General features: G+C 40.7%; 1 protein-coding gene across 2 annotated transcripts in view; it reads left to right on the top strand.

The window, feature by feature from the left end:
- The window catches only part of Clvs1 (clavesin 1), a 238555-nt gene that overhangs the window by 123035 nt on the left and 97821 nt on the right, over positions 1-17699 (top strand). For both annotated transcript variants that reach the window (XM_042270869.2, XM_006993207.4), the window contains one exon: positions 6951-7125. In XM_042270869.2, coding sequence (XP_042126803.1) covers positions 6951-7125 — 175 coding nt within the window. The remainder of the gene's footprint in view (positions 1-6950; positions 7126-17699) is intronic.

Here is a 17699-nt window from a genome sequence, read left to right as displayed (position 1 = left end):
TCTTCATGGAGGGGCTTCTAGGTCAGTTACAGTTTGAGTCCTCCGAATTCTGTGTCCAGAGTATTCAGTATCTTCAGCAATACCCTCTGGGAGGCAAGCGAGGACAACAATAACGCCTATATGTTGTTGTGGGAGTCTCTTGGACACTTCCCCAACTTCGACCAACCACTTAAAAAGAGGTTCCTCATGCCAGGCGCTAGGAGTTTTGTTAGATACGTATTTTCACATAAGCTTATAAAATGTGTCCCTATGGACTTTTCAAATATCCTTTATGTTATTTATCATAGCTTCCTTTCATCTGGACTGCACTCCCTCCTCCCCAGTGACAGTCCCCTCCCATTTCCTGTCCCTCTTCATAATTTCGGTATTGCCTCTTGTATCTGCACTATTTCAAAACCAGGGCCTTGTTACCAGATTAGATTGTGTTCTGTCTTCAGAAAACAGTGGTTGGGTTGTGGCAAAGGACTGCACTCATGCTTCACACAGACAACTTCAGCATTGACTCTAATTGTTTTCCTAAACCACACACACGCTAAGTCAGACTTCTGTAATCTGAACTGAACCCCAGATTAAGAAAGTAGATAGAACACTAGCCTGCCTCTTTTCTCCAATTCCACATTCTGGAGCTTGGCATTGTGTTCTATAAGATGCTGCATAGTATTCAAGACATGATTCCACCCGAGACTGTGGCTGCGAAGGCCAGGTTTCTCATACTGCAATTACTCATGTCAACAATCCGGTGAATTATTCTGGTGTTACAAGGAATCTTATCCTTATGCTAACACAAATTCAAAAGTTTTCTATACTTACCAAAATAATATGAAACTAAAAGAGATGAAACTTATTTGTGAAGTTTTCTTTGTTTCCATGGTGTGCCCCTCCTCACTGCCTCCTTACTTCTTCCCTTCCTTTCTGTATCCGTTTGAGAGATCATCCTATCAGATTGTGGGGCAGAAGCTAGGATTCTGCCTTCTGTTCTCGTCTCTTGTTCAGGAAAGTTTGAGTTTCTAACTAAAATTTAAGAGAGTAAATTTAAGATTAAACTTTTGTTCATATTAACCCTGCTACAGGGAAGCCAAATTGTTTTGTGAGCAACCTTCTCGACACTGATGTTTTTAGAACTCAAACATTTTTACTTTTCACTGTCACACTGAAGAATAAGGATGAATAGGTCTGGGAAGACAATAACACATGGATCAATGATGTTGTCAAATCACATAGGAATTGTTAGGACCTCCTTAAGAGAGTGTGTCACCCAAGATCCAGACCATATCCCAAAGACTCTTGGACCTAAGAGAGGAAGAAACAGGTTCACTTGAGTTTTGCATACTTCCCATTGTTCCCACGCTGAAACATGGTGACCAGGAAGGGTATCCCCACACCTCATCAGTACAGATGCTTTCCCATTCAAAAATATCTACTGCACATTTCTCTTTGCCAAATGCTTTCACAAAAAAAGAAGCTTCCCCGTGGAGAAGCAAGAAGCTGCCTTTTGCTGAGCATCATTCTTGAGGGTATTTGCATGTGTGAGAAGTGATAGAGGCAATCCCTAGAGTCCAGTCCATTTGCCATCATATCAAACAGGGCTCTTGTTAGCCTGGAGGCCAAATCAGAGGAGCTCCATTGAGTATGTCCTCTCTTTGTTTTCGGAGTCATCACTGTCAGTTAAGACACTGGTTATTCTGAAGGGAGTCTTAGATGGAATGACAAAATATGGAAGAGTGCATAAATAAATGTTTCTAGAACTGTGACTAAGACAGAGGTACCTGGATAAAAACCATGTTTGACATTACTCAGAGGTTTATTGTGACCTTTAAAATTTGTAAGAAAAACATTCATAGACATTTAGTCACATTATTCAGTAAATATTAAAATTTACAAGAGAGCTTTAATTCCAAATATTAATGACTTCTTGCTACAACAGAAAAATTACTGCAGGAATATGCACTGTTGTTGTGGAACTGGCTGAGAAGTTCTCTTCCATTCTTCCTGAGAACAAGGATTATTACAATCCCATTATGCCTCTATATGGTCATCTGCTCAGATATGACCTCTTTTTCTTATTTGGGTCAAGCCTTGGGAGTGAAGTCTTAGAATCTCCTACAATGTCAAGACAAATGAGTCAGTTCTTAAAAGCTCAACTTCGTCTAACTGGTAACCGCTATTTTACACTATTTCGTTTCTCAATTGTAGTAGATTTTAAAGTCTTAAATGGTGATGTTAAGCAACAATAAAACCATAAACACAACAGGAGAACCTTAAAATGAGCTGTATTCATTGTCTCTAGGTGGTCTCAGTATGATGATGAAGTACCATTAAAAACCCACTGCCAGCCGGGCGGTGGTGGCGCACGCCTTTAATCCCAGCACTCGGGAGGCAGAGGCAGGCGGATCTCTGTGAGTTCGAGGCCAGCCTGGGCTACCAAGTGAGCTCCAGGAAAGGCGCAAAACTACGCAGAGAAACCCTGTCTCAAAAAACCAAAAAAAAAAAAAAAAAAAAAAACCCACTGCTGAGTCCTAGTTAATTGAAATTCTTATGGGGAAATTTCAAAGGTTTCCCCTTTTAGGATAATTCCTCACATTTCACTGGCAATTTACAGTTCACATGGTGCTTTCATATGAGGTTAAAAATTTCACACTAAACTCTGACAATTCAAAGGCTATGCAAATTATGAAAAGAATGAATGAAATGTAAATACCAATTTTCATCTGTTATTTCATTCTGAAACACATGCTAAAATAGTCTGATCTAATTGTGATTGCAGGCAAAAAAGAATCTTTTTCCTCTGGGTTATTAGAGTTAAACAATCCATGTCTACATTAGTTCATCTGGTGAAGATATTCTGAAAATGGCTTTTTGCCTTTGGTTGAATTGTTAATGGCCATTTTGGTTTGCCTAGGAACCTTATTAGAGCATGAAGACTCATGGTGACATGCCACAAGCTCTGGCGGGCCTGTTTCATTCAAAAGAACTGTATTTGTAACAATTTTAGCCTTAAAAGTCATGCTGAGGGTGCCGCAGAGTCACTTTTTGTGCTGCATGCAGCTGGTGTGTCTGGATTAATGTCTTAGTCTGCAGTGTTTGTCACAATCACGGAACCAGATTCAGTTATTCACTGTGTTCTGCACATCATTGAGATCGCCTCAGTTTTGACCACTGGATCTTCTGTCTCACGATCCCGCTCAGGAGATCATGTTACATTTAGATGTCATGTTTCCTTTGAGTCCTTTTGACTGTGACAATTGCTCAGAATTTCTTTGTGTTTTGACATACTTGACAACTGTGAGAAATACTGGTCATCCGCTTCGGGAAATGCCCATCAGGTGAAAGGTGTTTAGTGTTTTCCTCATTATTGCTCTGACAGTATGATGTGGGGGAGGACAGTTCTAGAAATAAAGTGCCACTTTTAACATCCTAGCAAGAAAAAGCACTTTGTAATTTCTTTCTGGTGATACCGCCCTTGGTCCCCTGGCTCCAGCTGTGTCCCCAGATTTCTCTGCCATGCAGTGACTCTTCTCTGCTCTTCTGGCAGGAATCGCCATGTCCAGCCAGTACTGATGGAGTGGGCAGTTATGCTCCAAATCCTCCAGAGTGGATTATCGACATACATTATTTAGTTTGATGGCTACTTTAAATTCCAAACAGCTAGGAGTGTTTCACAAGTGAAGCATATTACAAAAAGGAAAGAGGAAGGGGAAATTTAAATGAGGAAGCCAAGTACTCAGGAAATCGAGGGTGTATTTCCAGCTAAGGTAAGTGGCAAGGCCACACTCCAGTGACAATGAAGCCTCATCATACTGTTCCATCTGCCATCTCCCCGCCCATCAGGTCATCTATAAAAGTGAAGCATGAGCCGGGCAGTGGTGGTGCACAGCTTTAATCCCAGCACTCAGGAGGCAGAGGCAGGTAGATCTCTGTGAGTTTGAGGCCAGCCTGGTCTACAAAGCGAGTTCCAGGAAAGGCGCAAAACCTGTCTCGAAAAAAAAAAAAAAAAAAAAAAAGTGAAGCATGCGAATGTTAGGAAGGGAAACTAGTCCACAATCGTTTTACTTGACTCCTGGAATCATCTCACGTGTGGACCATTGTCCTTCCTGCCGATGCCTGCTCTAAATTCTGGTCTTTGTTAGAAGTGGACACAAGTGAATATGCTATGGGAAAAGATTCATCTCTTACTTAAGAAGTAAAATAATATAGAGAATAGTTAATTTAATAAATATATTCATTATTTTTTCATTACCAATTTCTATCTTCAACCATCAACTAAAGTGCTCTCTGACAACTCCCTCGGGAAGTACTCTGTTGCTGGAAATGTGGTTCACACCCATATTCCCAGCACTTGGGAGACAGAGATAGTCAGATTGGGAATTTGAGGCCATTCTGGGATTCATAGTGGGACCCAGTCACAGAAAATCAATCAAGTAAACAACTAAACAACAAGATCTACTTGGGAACATGTTGGTTATTTCTCCTTCCCCATTCTCCTTAACTTTGCTGTTGCCTTGGCTTTTAAATCTGTCCTCTTGTGTTGGACAGTTATTGACACATAGCAAACCATACCAACACCCAGTAGTTTAAAAAGCAATTGTTTATTTCTGCTTTTCTATCTGTGGGGAGTTTATCTAGGCAAGGTTGAGACCGGCCTCTCTGCTTCCTATGGGAGACCTGCCAGCCAGCCAGCTGGGTTTTCTTGTCTTGTGTGTGTCGCATTCTCAGTCCATCACTCTAGCTGTGGTATGATTTGACCAGGACATTAGTAAAAGGGAAAGAGAACATGATGGCATGTCAGCTCCTTGAAGAACAAGGCTAAAAATGGCAACATTTTTTGTCTGTCTACATGCAATGAATCAAGGCAAATCACACAGACAAGGAACTATGTCCTTAAGGAGTAGGTTGGACATGAGAATTTGGGGTCAGTGACATAGAAATAGTTTTTCCTTCATGAGAACATTCTCTTCTTTTTATTAAACCATCCTGTCTTGATATTTTCATCTTTTATTGTTTTTTTTATTCTCCTCCCTTTATTTCCAATATTGTATACAGGGTTCATGTAAGACTCAGATTCTCAGCCCTGGTTCTATTTCTAGATTTGCTCTTGTTAAGAAAGTTTATCCAAGTTCAGATTCCCTGGTACTCCAATGGTCATTTCCTGCCATTGGATATTTTTATATTACCATTTGAAATCACCTAAACACATAGTTTTGGTTCCATGTTCCTCTTAAATCAATATTTCTTCACAAGACAAAGGTGTGTTTTTGACTTGAGTAAGTTGTCTGGTGACAAAGTAAACTGAAATCCAAGCCACAGCAAAACCAACTCCATGAAAACTGACCCTAAGTCTCTAAAACCACAGCATCTCTAAAATAGGCTGTTTTTTTTTTTTAAGAAAACACTAATGATAAGAAGAGCATCCAGAGCAACTCTTTCCATCTAGAGGTCACACAGGTCCATGAGCATCATGTTTGCACAGTTGAAAGTGTATGATGTGGGCAGCTCTGAACGCTTACCCACCCCCATATATCAGGTCTAATCTAAGTGGGTATATTGAGGAAGGAATATTTTAGCTCAGTGTCAGAGAAACAGAACTTTCATGAAGGGCAGAAACAGAGTGGGCTGTTTATTTTTATTCAGGTCTCTCTTTAGTCCTGAAATACCTCATTCTTTATTATTTGAATTATCTACCCAAAGCCTGTTCACATAAGGTTTATCCCAAGCCATGATCTCTTCATACCCTCTTACCAGACTGAGCAAATAGTATCAACCTCTCTCAACTCATGTAGCTCATTTCCACACACACACACACACACACACACACACACACACACACACACAACTATTATCTTTGAAAGTAGAGACAGGGCACTCTAACATATCTTCAAACGTGAAACAAAACCCTGAGCTTGTAATAGGGGTGGATTCAATTATAGGTGCTCAAACTCCATTCTGCAGGCATTCTGGTTAGGGTTCAGAACCAGATTGATCATCTTAGGAATCCAATTCTTTGACACAGACTTCACATAACCAAGCTTCTGGTTTTTATCAAGGTCTAAAGGAAGTCGTAGAATTTACAAACACTTGACATCCAGGCTTAGATCTTCTTGCTCATCAGACACTGATTATAAAAATCTTGTAACACATTAAATTTTCAGTTCACCTCATTTGCAAGTACCTATGCCATCATTTTATCATGTCTGAAAACTATTTAAATGAAAGTCAGCTGTTATTTGGACCTGTGATGTGAAGGCTTATGTACAGCCCTGGAGAACTATCACCCTAGTTTGTATTCATCTGCCTGTTGTCATAGTTATGGATGTACTCAAAGTGATGTCCCTTCTGAATCACAACCTGTAGACCTTAAATGAAAATAAACTCTTCTTCCAGCTTTATTTATTACTATTTTTGCTACCCATGAATCAAAACTAAAAACATAGCAAGAATAGCATGGGTGTTTATTTTATACACTCTACAAGGTTATAGCATAGAAAAGAAACAAAAGATGTTTAATTCAAATAAGCACCTGTGATTGAGATTTCACTCCATTTGTTCATCAATGATTCATTGAATGCCTAGGTACTGAAGATAGTGCCAGGTTTGTATCCCAGCCCCTGTCCCATGGGTATCAAAGCGTAGGGGCGGGGCTGTTTCTGCAAGGTGTGAGTGGTGATGCAGTGGAAGCAGAGTACAGAGAGCCATGGGATTCAGAAGAATGACATTTCATTAAGTCCAAGATGCCATTGTGACCAAATCAAAGGGAAGCACCCATCCTGGCCACTTTGAAGCATTATTCCAGGATATTCAGCAAATTATTTTTATTCATTCTGCATATAGAACCTCTGTGAGTCTGCATGCAGGATTCATGGGGACGTGGGGTGAGGACAGCAGTCACCACACACACTGTGCAGTCTGTGAACTCTCTAGACTTACACACACTCTCCTTTCTGTTCTGACCACAGGAACTCCTTCACAGACATCCTTCGTGCCATTCTGCTGTCCCTGGAAGTCCTTATCGAAGATCCTGAGCTGCAGATAAATGGTTTCATTTTAATTATAGACTGGAGTAATTTTTCCTTCAAACAAGCCTCCAAATTGACACCTTCGATCCTTAAACTGGCCATTGAAGGGTTGCAGGTATGTTCAACAAGATACAATGCTAGATGTGTCTGACTGTACTTTTGCCTGGTTATTGCAACCAAAGTGTTACCTATCCTTTCTAGTAGATAAAAGAAACAGAAATACAATTCATCTGTGAGTGCTCCGTATTTTCAAATGTTCGTTTTTTCCTAATTAGCCTTTATTTTCATTAATAACATTAAATTACTGTTACTCCCGGCACAAATTACCTGCCGGAACGACAATAACTAGAGCCTAGAGATGTTTGGCTAAATCCGCGGAGTTCACAAAACAACACCTAAGAAGCCACTACTTTATGAACATGTCCTACAGAGATGGTGTGGGGGCGGCCCTGGCTCTCCAGAAGCCTTCTTGAGTCCTAGAGATGCACCCTGTGGATCTTGACTTCCCAGAGTGCTCTGTGCTGCAGTGTTGGTGGTAAAGTAGATTGCTTCCCTGTGAACAAAGGAAGTCTATGGAGCTCAGCAGGCGGTTTACATGACCTGTTGTCAGGATGGGTCCTTTGAGGGAGAGATTTTTGTGTTTAGAGCACTTTCCAGGGTCCTTCAGCAGTCCCCACATCTCCAGAAGCAGTGAGCCTTTTAAGGGTTAGTAGTTCTGTGGGAAATAGCTAACTCAGAAATATTGCTTAGCATCCTTAGGTGACACATGATCATATACAGAGTTAAAGGCATAATTTCAAGACATTCAAAAATCGGCATGGATAAAACTCACATCTCTTCTTAGTTTGATGGGAAGATTTACTCAAAGGAACGACTAGTTCTTTATTGTATAGTTACAAAGCAAAATGCAGACTGTGTATACTTTTCAGTCCAATTCCTCCTGCTCCTCAGGACTCAAGGGTTCCACCACTCTCAATCTCTGAGCACCACAAGGAAGTGGTGGTTCCTTCTTAAGCTGTGACTGGTTCTTATTTGGCCTCCAGTAAATGTGTCCTCACAGGCCTCTGAGGAACATATGCCTATTGAATGGATTTTCTGTCATTAAAATGCTTTCCTGTTTCCCAGAGGGTTAGAACTGACATTTCAGAAGAGGAGCAGCCCATGCACATGGTCCCAAGAATGCTAAATTGTCCTTGGGCATTGTGGGCACAGCTTAGTTACCTTTGCATGGACAGCCTGCACACAGCTTTCCTCCTCGGCTTAAAGAACAGACTTCGCATTCCGGACCATCAGTTGCCTTGCCTGTAACAGCTTCCCTACCTCCCCTTCTCAGCCCCTGAATAGAGCTTCTCTCTCTAACCTTTTGCTAAAGGAGATTTTAAGCTTCAAGATTCAGCTCATGCTCATAATTAGGCTGGCCATTATTTCTAGGAATTTCTGCACAAGCTTCTATCTTTTCTTTTAAGCAGATGATTTTATTAAATATGTGACTCACTGTGATTTAACTTATATTCCTTTATATAATGTTTTTTTTTTTTACCAGAAAAAAATTAATGCCCTTTAGTTAGCCCCAAGTTCTAATTTTTCAATCTGAAAAATGTGTGGATTGCACAGCAGGCCCCTTGCTAACCTTGCTAGACTGGTGCAGATCTTCCTGAGTCAATGCATATGAGTGAAGCCATATGTAAAGCTGAGCTATTGTCCCAGGAAACACCCAATGACCCTTGGTAGCTCAGGATGGGTCCCGTTTAGGCCTTTGCTTTCCATGTGCCAGGGTCCAAGATGGATCCCACAGTGTTCTGCAGCTTCAATTAAGGGGTAGCCTCTCTTGGGATGAGGAGAGATTTGTGAAATTGGGGTCAGAAGGCATAAGGTATGTGCTCCCTTGGTCTCCAGAGCAGTGGGCTTACTTTTCCAGGGCAAAACAAGCCATTCTGATTATGAGAAGGCATCAGACCATTCTGGATTAAAACTGTCTAAATTGAGGTGCAGCTCTGGCTACTCAGGCCTCAGGATCCTGAGAACGCAATAGAGCCTGCATGGGGCAGGAAGATCATGGCTCCAAGGAAGCTAAGTTAAGGTAACACTCCTCCCTCTAGGACAGTAGTTCTCAACCTTCTGTGACCCATTAATACAGTTATCATGTTGTGGTAACCCCAACGATGAAGTTGTTTTTGTTGCTACTTCATAACTGTAATTTTGCTGCTGTTATGAATCACAATGTAAAATATCTGTGTTTTCCAATGGTCTTAGGTGACCTCTGTAAAAGGGTCATTTGACCCCCAAAGGGGTTGTGACCCACAGGTTGAGACCCATTGATTTAGGATATGGGTTGTCCAATACCATGCTTTTAAAGGTCATGCTGTCTTGGACATGAAGAAGTTACTGAGGTGCCTCCAGGCAATTCTGCTTTTGTCCTAAAGTAGGTAGCCATTCTGTCTAGGAACTTGTCACTTTTCATACCAGGATATCTTCTCTCTGACACTGGAATTATTTAGAGTCTGTTACCACTATCTCTCCTAGGGACCTTTCCTAATTATGGGGGTTATCCTCATCTTCAGCTGGCCATGAACCTTTCTGATACCTAAAAAGGCTGTAACTAGAACCAAACAGAATTTGCTCATTTTTGGTCAGCATTGCTACACTGCAATAGTTCTACATAGGTCTGCAATTGTTATCTATAACAATGGCACAAGAGAAGTTACACAATAGTACTAGCTGACAATAGAGGATACAAGAAAAGCTATACAAGGGCATCATCAGTAACAGAAGAGAAGACACATCCTGCCTTTTTTCCATGTACCTGGAGAGAGACTTAAAGAGGCCCAGGTATCTGCTGGACCCTCACTCAGGAGCTTGCAGGGGAAAGACAGCCTGTGTTCCAACATACAAAACTTGCACTGTCTGTCTTCTTGACTAGTCAGTTTGAGAAATGGCCTTCTCAGGGGAATAGTCAGACAACTGTGGTGTTTTACCATCTGGTTTGAGATTTCAGCTGTTTACAGGATGAATCTAGGATGTCCTGATGCTCAGTCCCTGGACAATTTAGGGTCCAGGGGTGTAATGTCGCTCTGGAGTGACTAGCTCTTCCAGCTTTGACCTTGAAACACTACCCCTAGTATGGCAGCAAATAACTGCCACACCTGCCTATGACCTGCCCCTGGGGTGTGGCCAAGAGGAGACCCCTTAAGACCTGAGATGCATATGTGTTCACCATCTTAGTTCCTCATGGTCCTGCAGGCTGGATTTGCAGACCAGGTCAGAGTTCCCCAGAGAACTATGCTGAACTGTACCTCATCTCTCCAGGATCCTGTAATCAACCCCTTATTGGTTATAAGTTACCCCTAAAATAAACCTTCTTTAATTAACCGATAAACTACGTGGAACTGCCTCATTAATTATAGCAATACCACTTCTACATATCTAGGTAATGAATGAAGTAATTCCAATAGGAAGAAGAGAGTGGGCTAGCTCAGACAGTTCATTCTTGAGGCAATAATAACTTAAGGTTATGGTCAGTCCTGAATCTCATATTCCAACCTGGTTAAAGAGGCCTGAGTTTTTGATCTGTTTAATTCTCTATAAAGAGTCGTTTAGAAAGATTGCTGATTTTTCCAAGTTCAGCTCTCCTGGGGTGAAGGGCTATGAAGTGGGGTCTATCATGAAGGGAAGTCAGGAGACAATGCTTTCAGGTGAGCACATAAAAGGGAAGCTGCAGAAGGTCTTACAGAAGGATTCAGTTATTTCCAACTGAAGGTCTCAGATGTTCTGAACCTGGTATGACCCTTCGGAGCCCTCCCCAAAGTCAAGGCTATGGCGTTGATGTTCCCCTATCGTCCACTCAGTGTGAGCTGGCTGCCCTAAAAAGGGCTGTGAACCTGGTACCTCCATTCTGAGGCCAAGAGGCAGCTGCCATCTGAAGCCATTCTCCAGGTATCCCTTGCAGTGTCTGGTCATGTGCAGAACATCTGAAGCAATAAGCAAAAGACATTTGGAATATCACACAGTGGAACACATGGAGCTTTGCTTATTTACGATCTTTTTCTTGGTTACCCCAAATCCCAATTAATTCAAAGTGGAAGTGGTACTCCACAGTTTTGAGATAATGGGGCTGGGATAGGAGTAATGCCAGTCTTTTATTGGGAGAGGTCTTTTAGTTGTATCTATATTTCAGAAGGTAACTATTTTGTCTCTGAATATAATTCAAAACCCAGCATGTGTGAAAGACTTTTAGTCATATATTTTATAGATGAATTAATTATGGAAATAATGTAGAACATTGTGGTTTAAATCTTTTCATTATTTATCTATTTATTTATTTATTTGTGTGTGGGGAGTGCATTTACCATAAAAAGAGGACAACTTGTGGGAATTGCTTCCCTTCTACTGTGTCAGTTCTAGGGCTCAAACTGAGGTCATCAGGCTTGGCAGTAAGCATTTTAACCCCAAGACATCTTGACACCACCCAAAACTGTTTAAAGGATCATCATATTCTCCCATCCGAAGTTACCCTTTATCACCCAGTCACAGGGTGCAAGTAGACCTCTGCAGCACGCTCTTCTTTTCAGAGAAACTTTCAGGGGAACACATTGTTGAGACTACCAAGTTGTTCCAGTTTACTTAACAATCTGTGACTAAAATTTCTCAAAAAATTTTAGTTAAAATACAATTTTTGAGAACTCATTTCTTTTTTCCCTCGTCTTTTTTTTTTCAAAAAATTATATATATTTTTGATCACAGTTTCTCCTCCCTCAAATCCTCACAGATCCTTTCCACCCCGTACCCACTCAACTCCATGTCCTTTCTTTCTCTCTCTGTTTGCCCTGATCTTTAAATGTGGACAATATTGGCTAGGACTCTTTAATAATCATTGCATCTATTCATTAAAAATTCTTCACATTTTAATCAAATTCAACGCAATTTGCACATGGCCATTTTCACACAACACAGTATCACTCTTAGTGACCTTGGGAATTCTGGCAAGAGAAGCCACACTTCAAAGTCCTGCTCCTGAGATCTGTAATGTTTTCAAAGTTAAGTTTTAGAGTTCTTTCTTGTCAACACAGATCTTACAGTCAATGCTTGGTCTTTCTCTGTGTCCAGCCAGCTCATGTGCTCAGAAAGCTCACTGTGGTTCACTGATGGAGAGCTATAGCCACTTGTCGTGGAGGGAGTATTTACAAAATGTCTTGTCTTGGATTCAAATGTTTGTGTGGGTTTAGAGAATCCCATTCTTCACTCAGTTGAGGAAATCTAAGAAATGTCTGGCTTTTTGCTCTATTCTAGTTTTTCTTTTATTTTTTCATTCCTTTACACATTCATATCATTATTTCCTAGGCAACCTAGAATGTTTATCAAGTCATTAACTCTTTGTTCAAAATGTATTAAAATGTGTCATGTGACTCATATTTTGTATTAAAGATGTTTCCATAGCCTTCAGTCAACTATGAATCAACCTCCTTCAGACAGGTTTGAACCAGACTAATTGAAAAGATAGTCTATTTCTTCTACAGTTGTTTCCCCTTCAACGTGTGTGTGTATGTGTGTGTGCACATGTGTGCATATGTGTGGAGGTTAGAGGACAATTTCAGGTATGGATTCTGATGATATCCATCCTTTTCTTTGAGACATAGTCTATCACTGGCCTAGGACCCACTCATCTAGAACTCTCTGGAGAGTAAATCTAAGGAATCTGCCTGTCTCTGACTATCCAATGATGGGGTTTTAAGTAGGAACTACCATGCTTGCCTTCTTTATACATGGATTCTAGGATTCTATTGAACTCAGGTTCTTGTGCTTGAAGGCAATTACTTTATCAACATGAGGTATTGTCCCAGCTCTTTCCCTTTTCATCTTAATAACTTGTCAAGTCTTAACCCAGGTGGTTGAAGATTTGAAACAACATCCAGAACCTTGGCCAACTCAAATCATCCATCTCCTTACAGCCTATTTTGTTAAACCCATTCAATCCTGCCTTATTATCTATGTACCCCTTTCCATTTTTCATCCTCCTTTCCAAAATATATGTGTTTACTTACTCTGGGGAATCTAGAGTGCCATATTCAAGTGAAAGAGTAAGTTGCCTGAAAATCTGTCCCGTCATGGGCAACATGACAGTTCCTTAGTATAAATGAGCAGACCATGCTATGCTTGGAAATTTAGAAAGGCATTCTGTACATTACAATCAGCAGTAGGCTGTCTCCAGTCCATATCCTAGGTATGCAGACATTCTGACTCATTTATTCTTCAAACGTGGGTCAGATACTCTAATCACAGGATTTAAAGGAGATGACAAAGCTAATCTGGCTTCAGGGAATATTTTTTCCCAGGGCTTTCCTTTTCAAGGTCTAGTCCACATGAAGATGCATGGGCCCTACTCTCAGTCTTCTGATCCAGAACCATGTCAACAGTCCTCCGTGTGGTTTGTAAGACACCCAGGCTTGAGAACTGCTGCTTTGACACATGGTATATAACATAATACTTACCTGCTGGCCAAGTTATCCCACATCACTGTACCCTCTACCAGACTTCCTCATTTCTTAGTTCTGGTACACAGATGGAGAGTTGACCCTTCATAAACATTTCTAGGTGCTGATGTTGCTGGTATGACCACACTTTGGTGTGAGTAAGAGCATAGTCCACTATCTGGGCTTTCATATTGTCTCTGCACTTGACCTCAGACAAGTCCTTCTCTCTCTGAGTTCCAGTTCTCCATCTGCACAGGGTAGTATCATAACAATATCTATCTCACAGCTGTGTAGCAGAAATTAAATGAAAAGTATCTGTGTATAGCCAGTGCTTCATGAATATCCAAGTGATATTGAAATGATGAAGAGACTCGCCCTTGTCTGTAGATGCATTGGCTTCCATGCACTTGTATAAATGAAATCTGCATTGCTTGACTCTGTAAGCCTGGATTTTTGAGCACAGGACCTAGTCAGCCTTACCATTATTCATAAACAAGGAAGTTCCTTATCTCTCTGTGTTACCATGACTCAGGCCCAAATGGTGTCACCTGGCTGCTCAGAGGTGCCTTTGTTTCTATTCTTGTAGTGTGTTCTTGTCAGTTATCACCCAGTAGTGGAAGAGGGAGTCCAGTCACAAAGGCTTGGCATTGGATGATGGGTGGGATTGAAATTCACCTTCTCCCTGTAAGACTCTTGCAGTAGCAGTAACTACAACATCTTTGACTACATATACTAAAGCATCTTAAGAACAAATTGAAGAAAAAATATTTGCATTTTGGACAAAGAAGCTTATGAATTTGTGTCTTCTAAAGTTTTCATGTATACTCAAAGAACATGTTTACTCTGAGCAAACAGTGTTTTGCCTTCTCATACCACAAAGCTGAAATTCTGAATTTGTAGTAGTACAATCTGTTATTATGGAAATACTAGAGGAATAAAACATCTCTTTGAAAGCTGTACCTTGTTAAGTGTCAATTAAACTCAGGAAGATAATCAGAGCTAATGATACCCTGGTGATCCTGATGCAGACAGTATGGCCCATTTAAAATAATTCCAGTTAAATAGGTCTATCTCTGGTATATTTTTGACAAATGGTCTTTTGGACTCTTGTCTTTTCTAAACGAAGGCAGTCTTTCAATTCAATTCAACCCATGGAGAAACAATCTCTGAGCCTTTACTTCTAGCTAGTCACAATGGTAGACAGAGACACAGCCTCTGACACTGGGGAGGCCGTGCTTCAGAGCAAAGACAGACCTAGAAACAAATTGTAAAAGACAACATTCAGAAAGGAAGAACACTGAGCAATTAGAATCCCAGATGAAGAAAACAATACAGCCCCTAGGAGTCAGGAATGGTTTCCTGGGCAACAACACCATCTCATCTTATTCTTAGCAGATGTGTGTAGAATAGAAAAGGAAAGACAGAAGGGAAGGAATTTTAGGCAATGGGAAGACTATCATCAAAGACACAGAGGCCAAGTGCAGCTCAGTAGAAGAGAAAATTAGAATTCATTTCAAACCCTACAGCTCACAAGTATCAGAAAGGACTTCAGTGCATTTATGGTAATCTGAAAAACTCAATAACCTTAAACTATATTACTGAAGCAAGATGGCAGCTTTGTATTTCCTGTGGTGATCATTTAGACCTTGTGAGTAAGAAAGGTGTTTTAGTTACTTTCTTCAGTATCATCAAACTATCTGACAGAAGCAAATGAATGGCAGAAAGATTTCTGTCAGCCCATTGTTTCCAAATGAGTCCTCTGTGACAGGGATGGTGTGGCTAGGGAGTTGGCCCATCTGTAGATTTGGAAGCAGGCAATGGCTGCTTCTACCATCTTGGCAGATCAGAAAGCACTAGGTGGGAATGGAAGCCGTTCTGTGCTGTGCTGAAACCTTCAAAGGCCTGTGCCAAGCAGTGTGTGTTTTCTAGACTGACCCCATGCTCCAAAGGGGTCACAACCCCCCAAAACAATGACAGCAGCTGGGGACCAAGTACTCATAAGCAGGTTGGGGGTAGGGTGTTTGTATTTCACATTAAAACCATAGTAGAAGTTACAATACTGAATAAACCTATTAAAACTCAACGTCAATAATACAAATAAGGAATACAAATTAGGAAAAATGTAAGTGATTCGGTAAGCAAAATAAGGTGATTTGATTATGAAAGCATGGAAGGGCAAGATTTAGATGGGAAGTTAAGGTGAAGGGTAAAACTATCTACTGAGATGATACTGAGAGAAATGGGCAGGTGCTTCGAGAATAGTTTGATTGCATTCTCCAAAGGTTCATGTGTTGAGAGTTTGGTCCTGTGTGTGTGATATAAAAGTTACGATATATCCTTGAAGAAGTAGACTCTAGTGGGATCAAATAGGTCATTGGGATACTGTCCTGTGTAGCTCCTGTGGGACCTCACGGGGTTACCACAGAGGGCTTTGTCATAAAGACACAAGACTAGCATTCCTTACCCCTCTGACTTCACACTTTACTATAGAATATCATCCTTGTCCCCATCCCTGTCATGATGCTTCTGAATGACACAGCCAATGGTCCCTTAACTTGATGGGACCATCTGATCATGGGCTTTCTGCCTCCAAAATTAAACCCAATAAGCCTCTCTTCTTCATAAAGTATCATTTTATTATAGTAACAGGAAATTAACTAAAGCCATTAGACCTGCAAACTTAAGGTCCTAGGAGACAGTCTAATTCTTTACATTAAATTGGAGATGAAAGAGGGGTTTGGGCTAAATATATAGATTTGGGTATTTTTTTTAATTTTAAAGGCATTTTAAATGATATATATATATATATATCATTTGTATTATATGTCATATATATATATATATATATATATATATATATATGACTTTTGTCTGCATCTATATCTGTTCACCATGTGCATGCCTGCTGCCTACTGAGGCCAAAAGAAGGCATCAGATCCCCTGGAACTGGAGTTACATCAGATGGTTAGGAGCAGCCATTTGGGTGCTAGGAATCAAAACTGAATCCTCTGGAAGAGCCATCAATGCTCTTAACCTCTGAGCCACCTCTTCAGTCCATATTTTTAATTAAGAATCACTTTATTGTAGTGAACACACAAATAAAAACGTCACACAGCTAAATTAATGAATTCCTCAAACAAACACTTGTCCTGTTCAAACTCAGTACATCTCAGTGAGTCCCCGTCCAATTAGCATGGCCATTCTGAAGCCATGGAGCTGTACATAGGGCTCTACACTCCTGCTATCCATTACATCTTTATGTACTCATCCACCACAAGAAAAGAAAAACCATGGCAGAGTTAAGACTAGGAAAACAGCTTTATATCCTTATGTGTCCACTGCCTATACCAGTCATTCCTCATTCCTTAATATTACCCGGTGGTCTCCTTTCTAAACGTTATTCTACCTACACATACATTTGTTGACATATATAAACGTATATACATTGTAGGCTAGGGGACATATATTTCTTTCTAAGAGTGTGTGACATCACCTACTCTACTATACATTCTAAGTTCATCCATTTTCCTGCAAATTTTGTGATTTTAGAGATTTCACAGTATCTGAAATTCTAGGAAAGATAAAATTCAGGCAAAACTAAGGAATAGGAAGCAGTAAATGAGAGAATAATTCTATTCTGTGGTATGGTGGGGTGTCGGCTAGAGGCCCTGGGTGGAGAGGGGAGTTGAGAAAGGAAGATGAATTTGTCAGTAAACATATCTCCCCAAGCCACATGCTCAGGGATATGGAAGAAACCCAGCAGAGGAAGCAGAAAGATGGTAGCAGATAAAACATTCGATACCACTTTTATGTCAGGCAAGATGGTCACTAGAGGAAAACATTAGGGTCCTTCACACAGCTGCAAACGTCCAGTCGGGATAGTGTTGGCCTCTGTGAATTGTTTGGTTACAGAATAATATTTTTCAAAGAGTCAAAAAAGAGATTTATGCCTTTTGTGATTATGAAATGAAGTGTGGAGTGGCTGTCCAGGGATTTTGCTCTGAATGTATCGTTTTAATACACCTACAGGAAGATGCCTAGTTCTGTTTGCGTCCCGGGGGACCCAGCCTCAAGTCCGAGCAGCACTTGGCATTCCTAAAGTGCTTTTCCCTGCATAACCTGCATTCCCCTGAGATTAAAGCACGGGTAGGGTAGAAAAATACGATCCCTTGCAAGCATTAGGCAGAGTTCCCTGTTTCCAAGAGCTGAAAAACCAACTGGA

This window comes from Peromyscus maniculatus, chromosome 2 (assembly GCF_049852395.1).
Source record: "Peromyscus maniculatus bairdii isolate BWxNUB_F1_BW_parent chromosome 2, HU_Pman_BW_mat_3.1, whole genome shotgun sequence".
Taxonomy (NCBI): Eukaryota; Metazoa; Chordata; class Mammalia; order Rodentia; family Cricetidae; genus Peromyscus; species Peromyscus maniculatus.
Note: the sequence above shows the minus strand (reverse complement) of the source record. Positions and strands in the feature narration are given on the sequence as shown.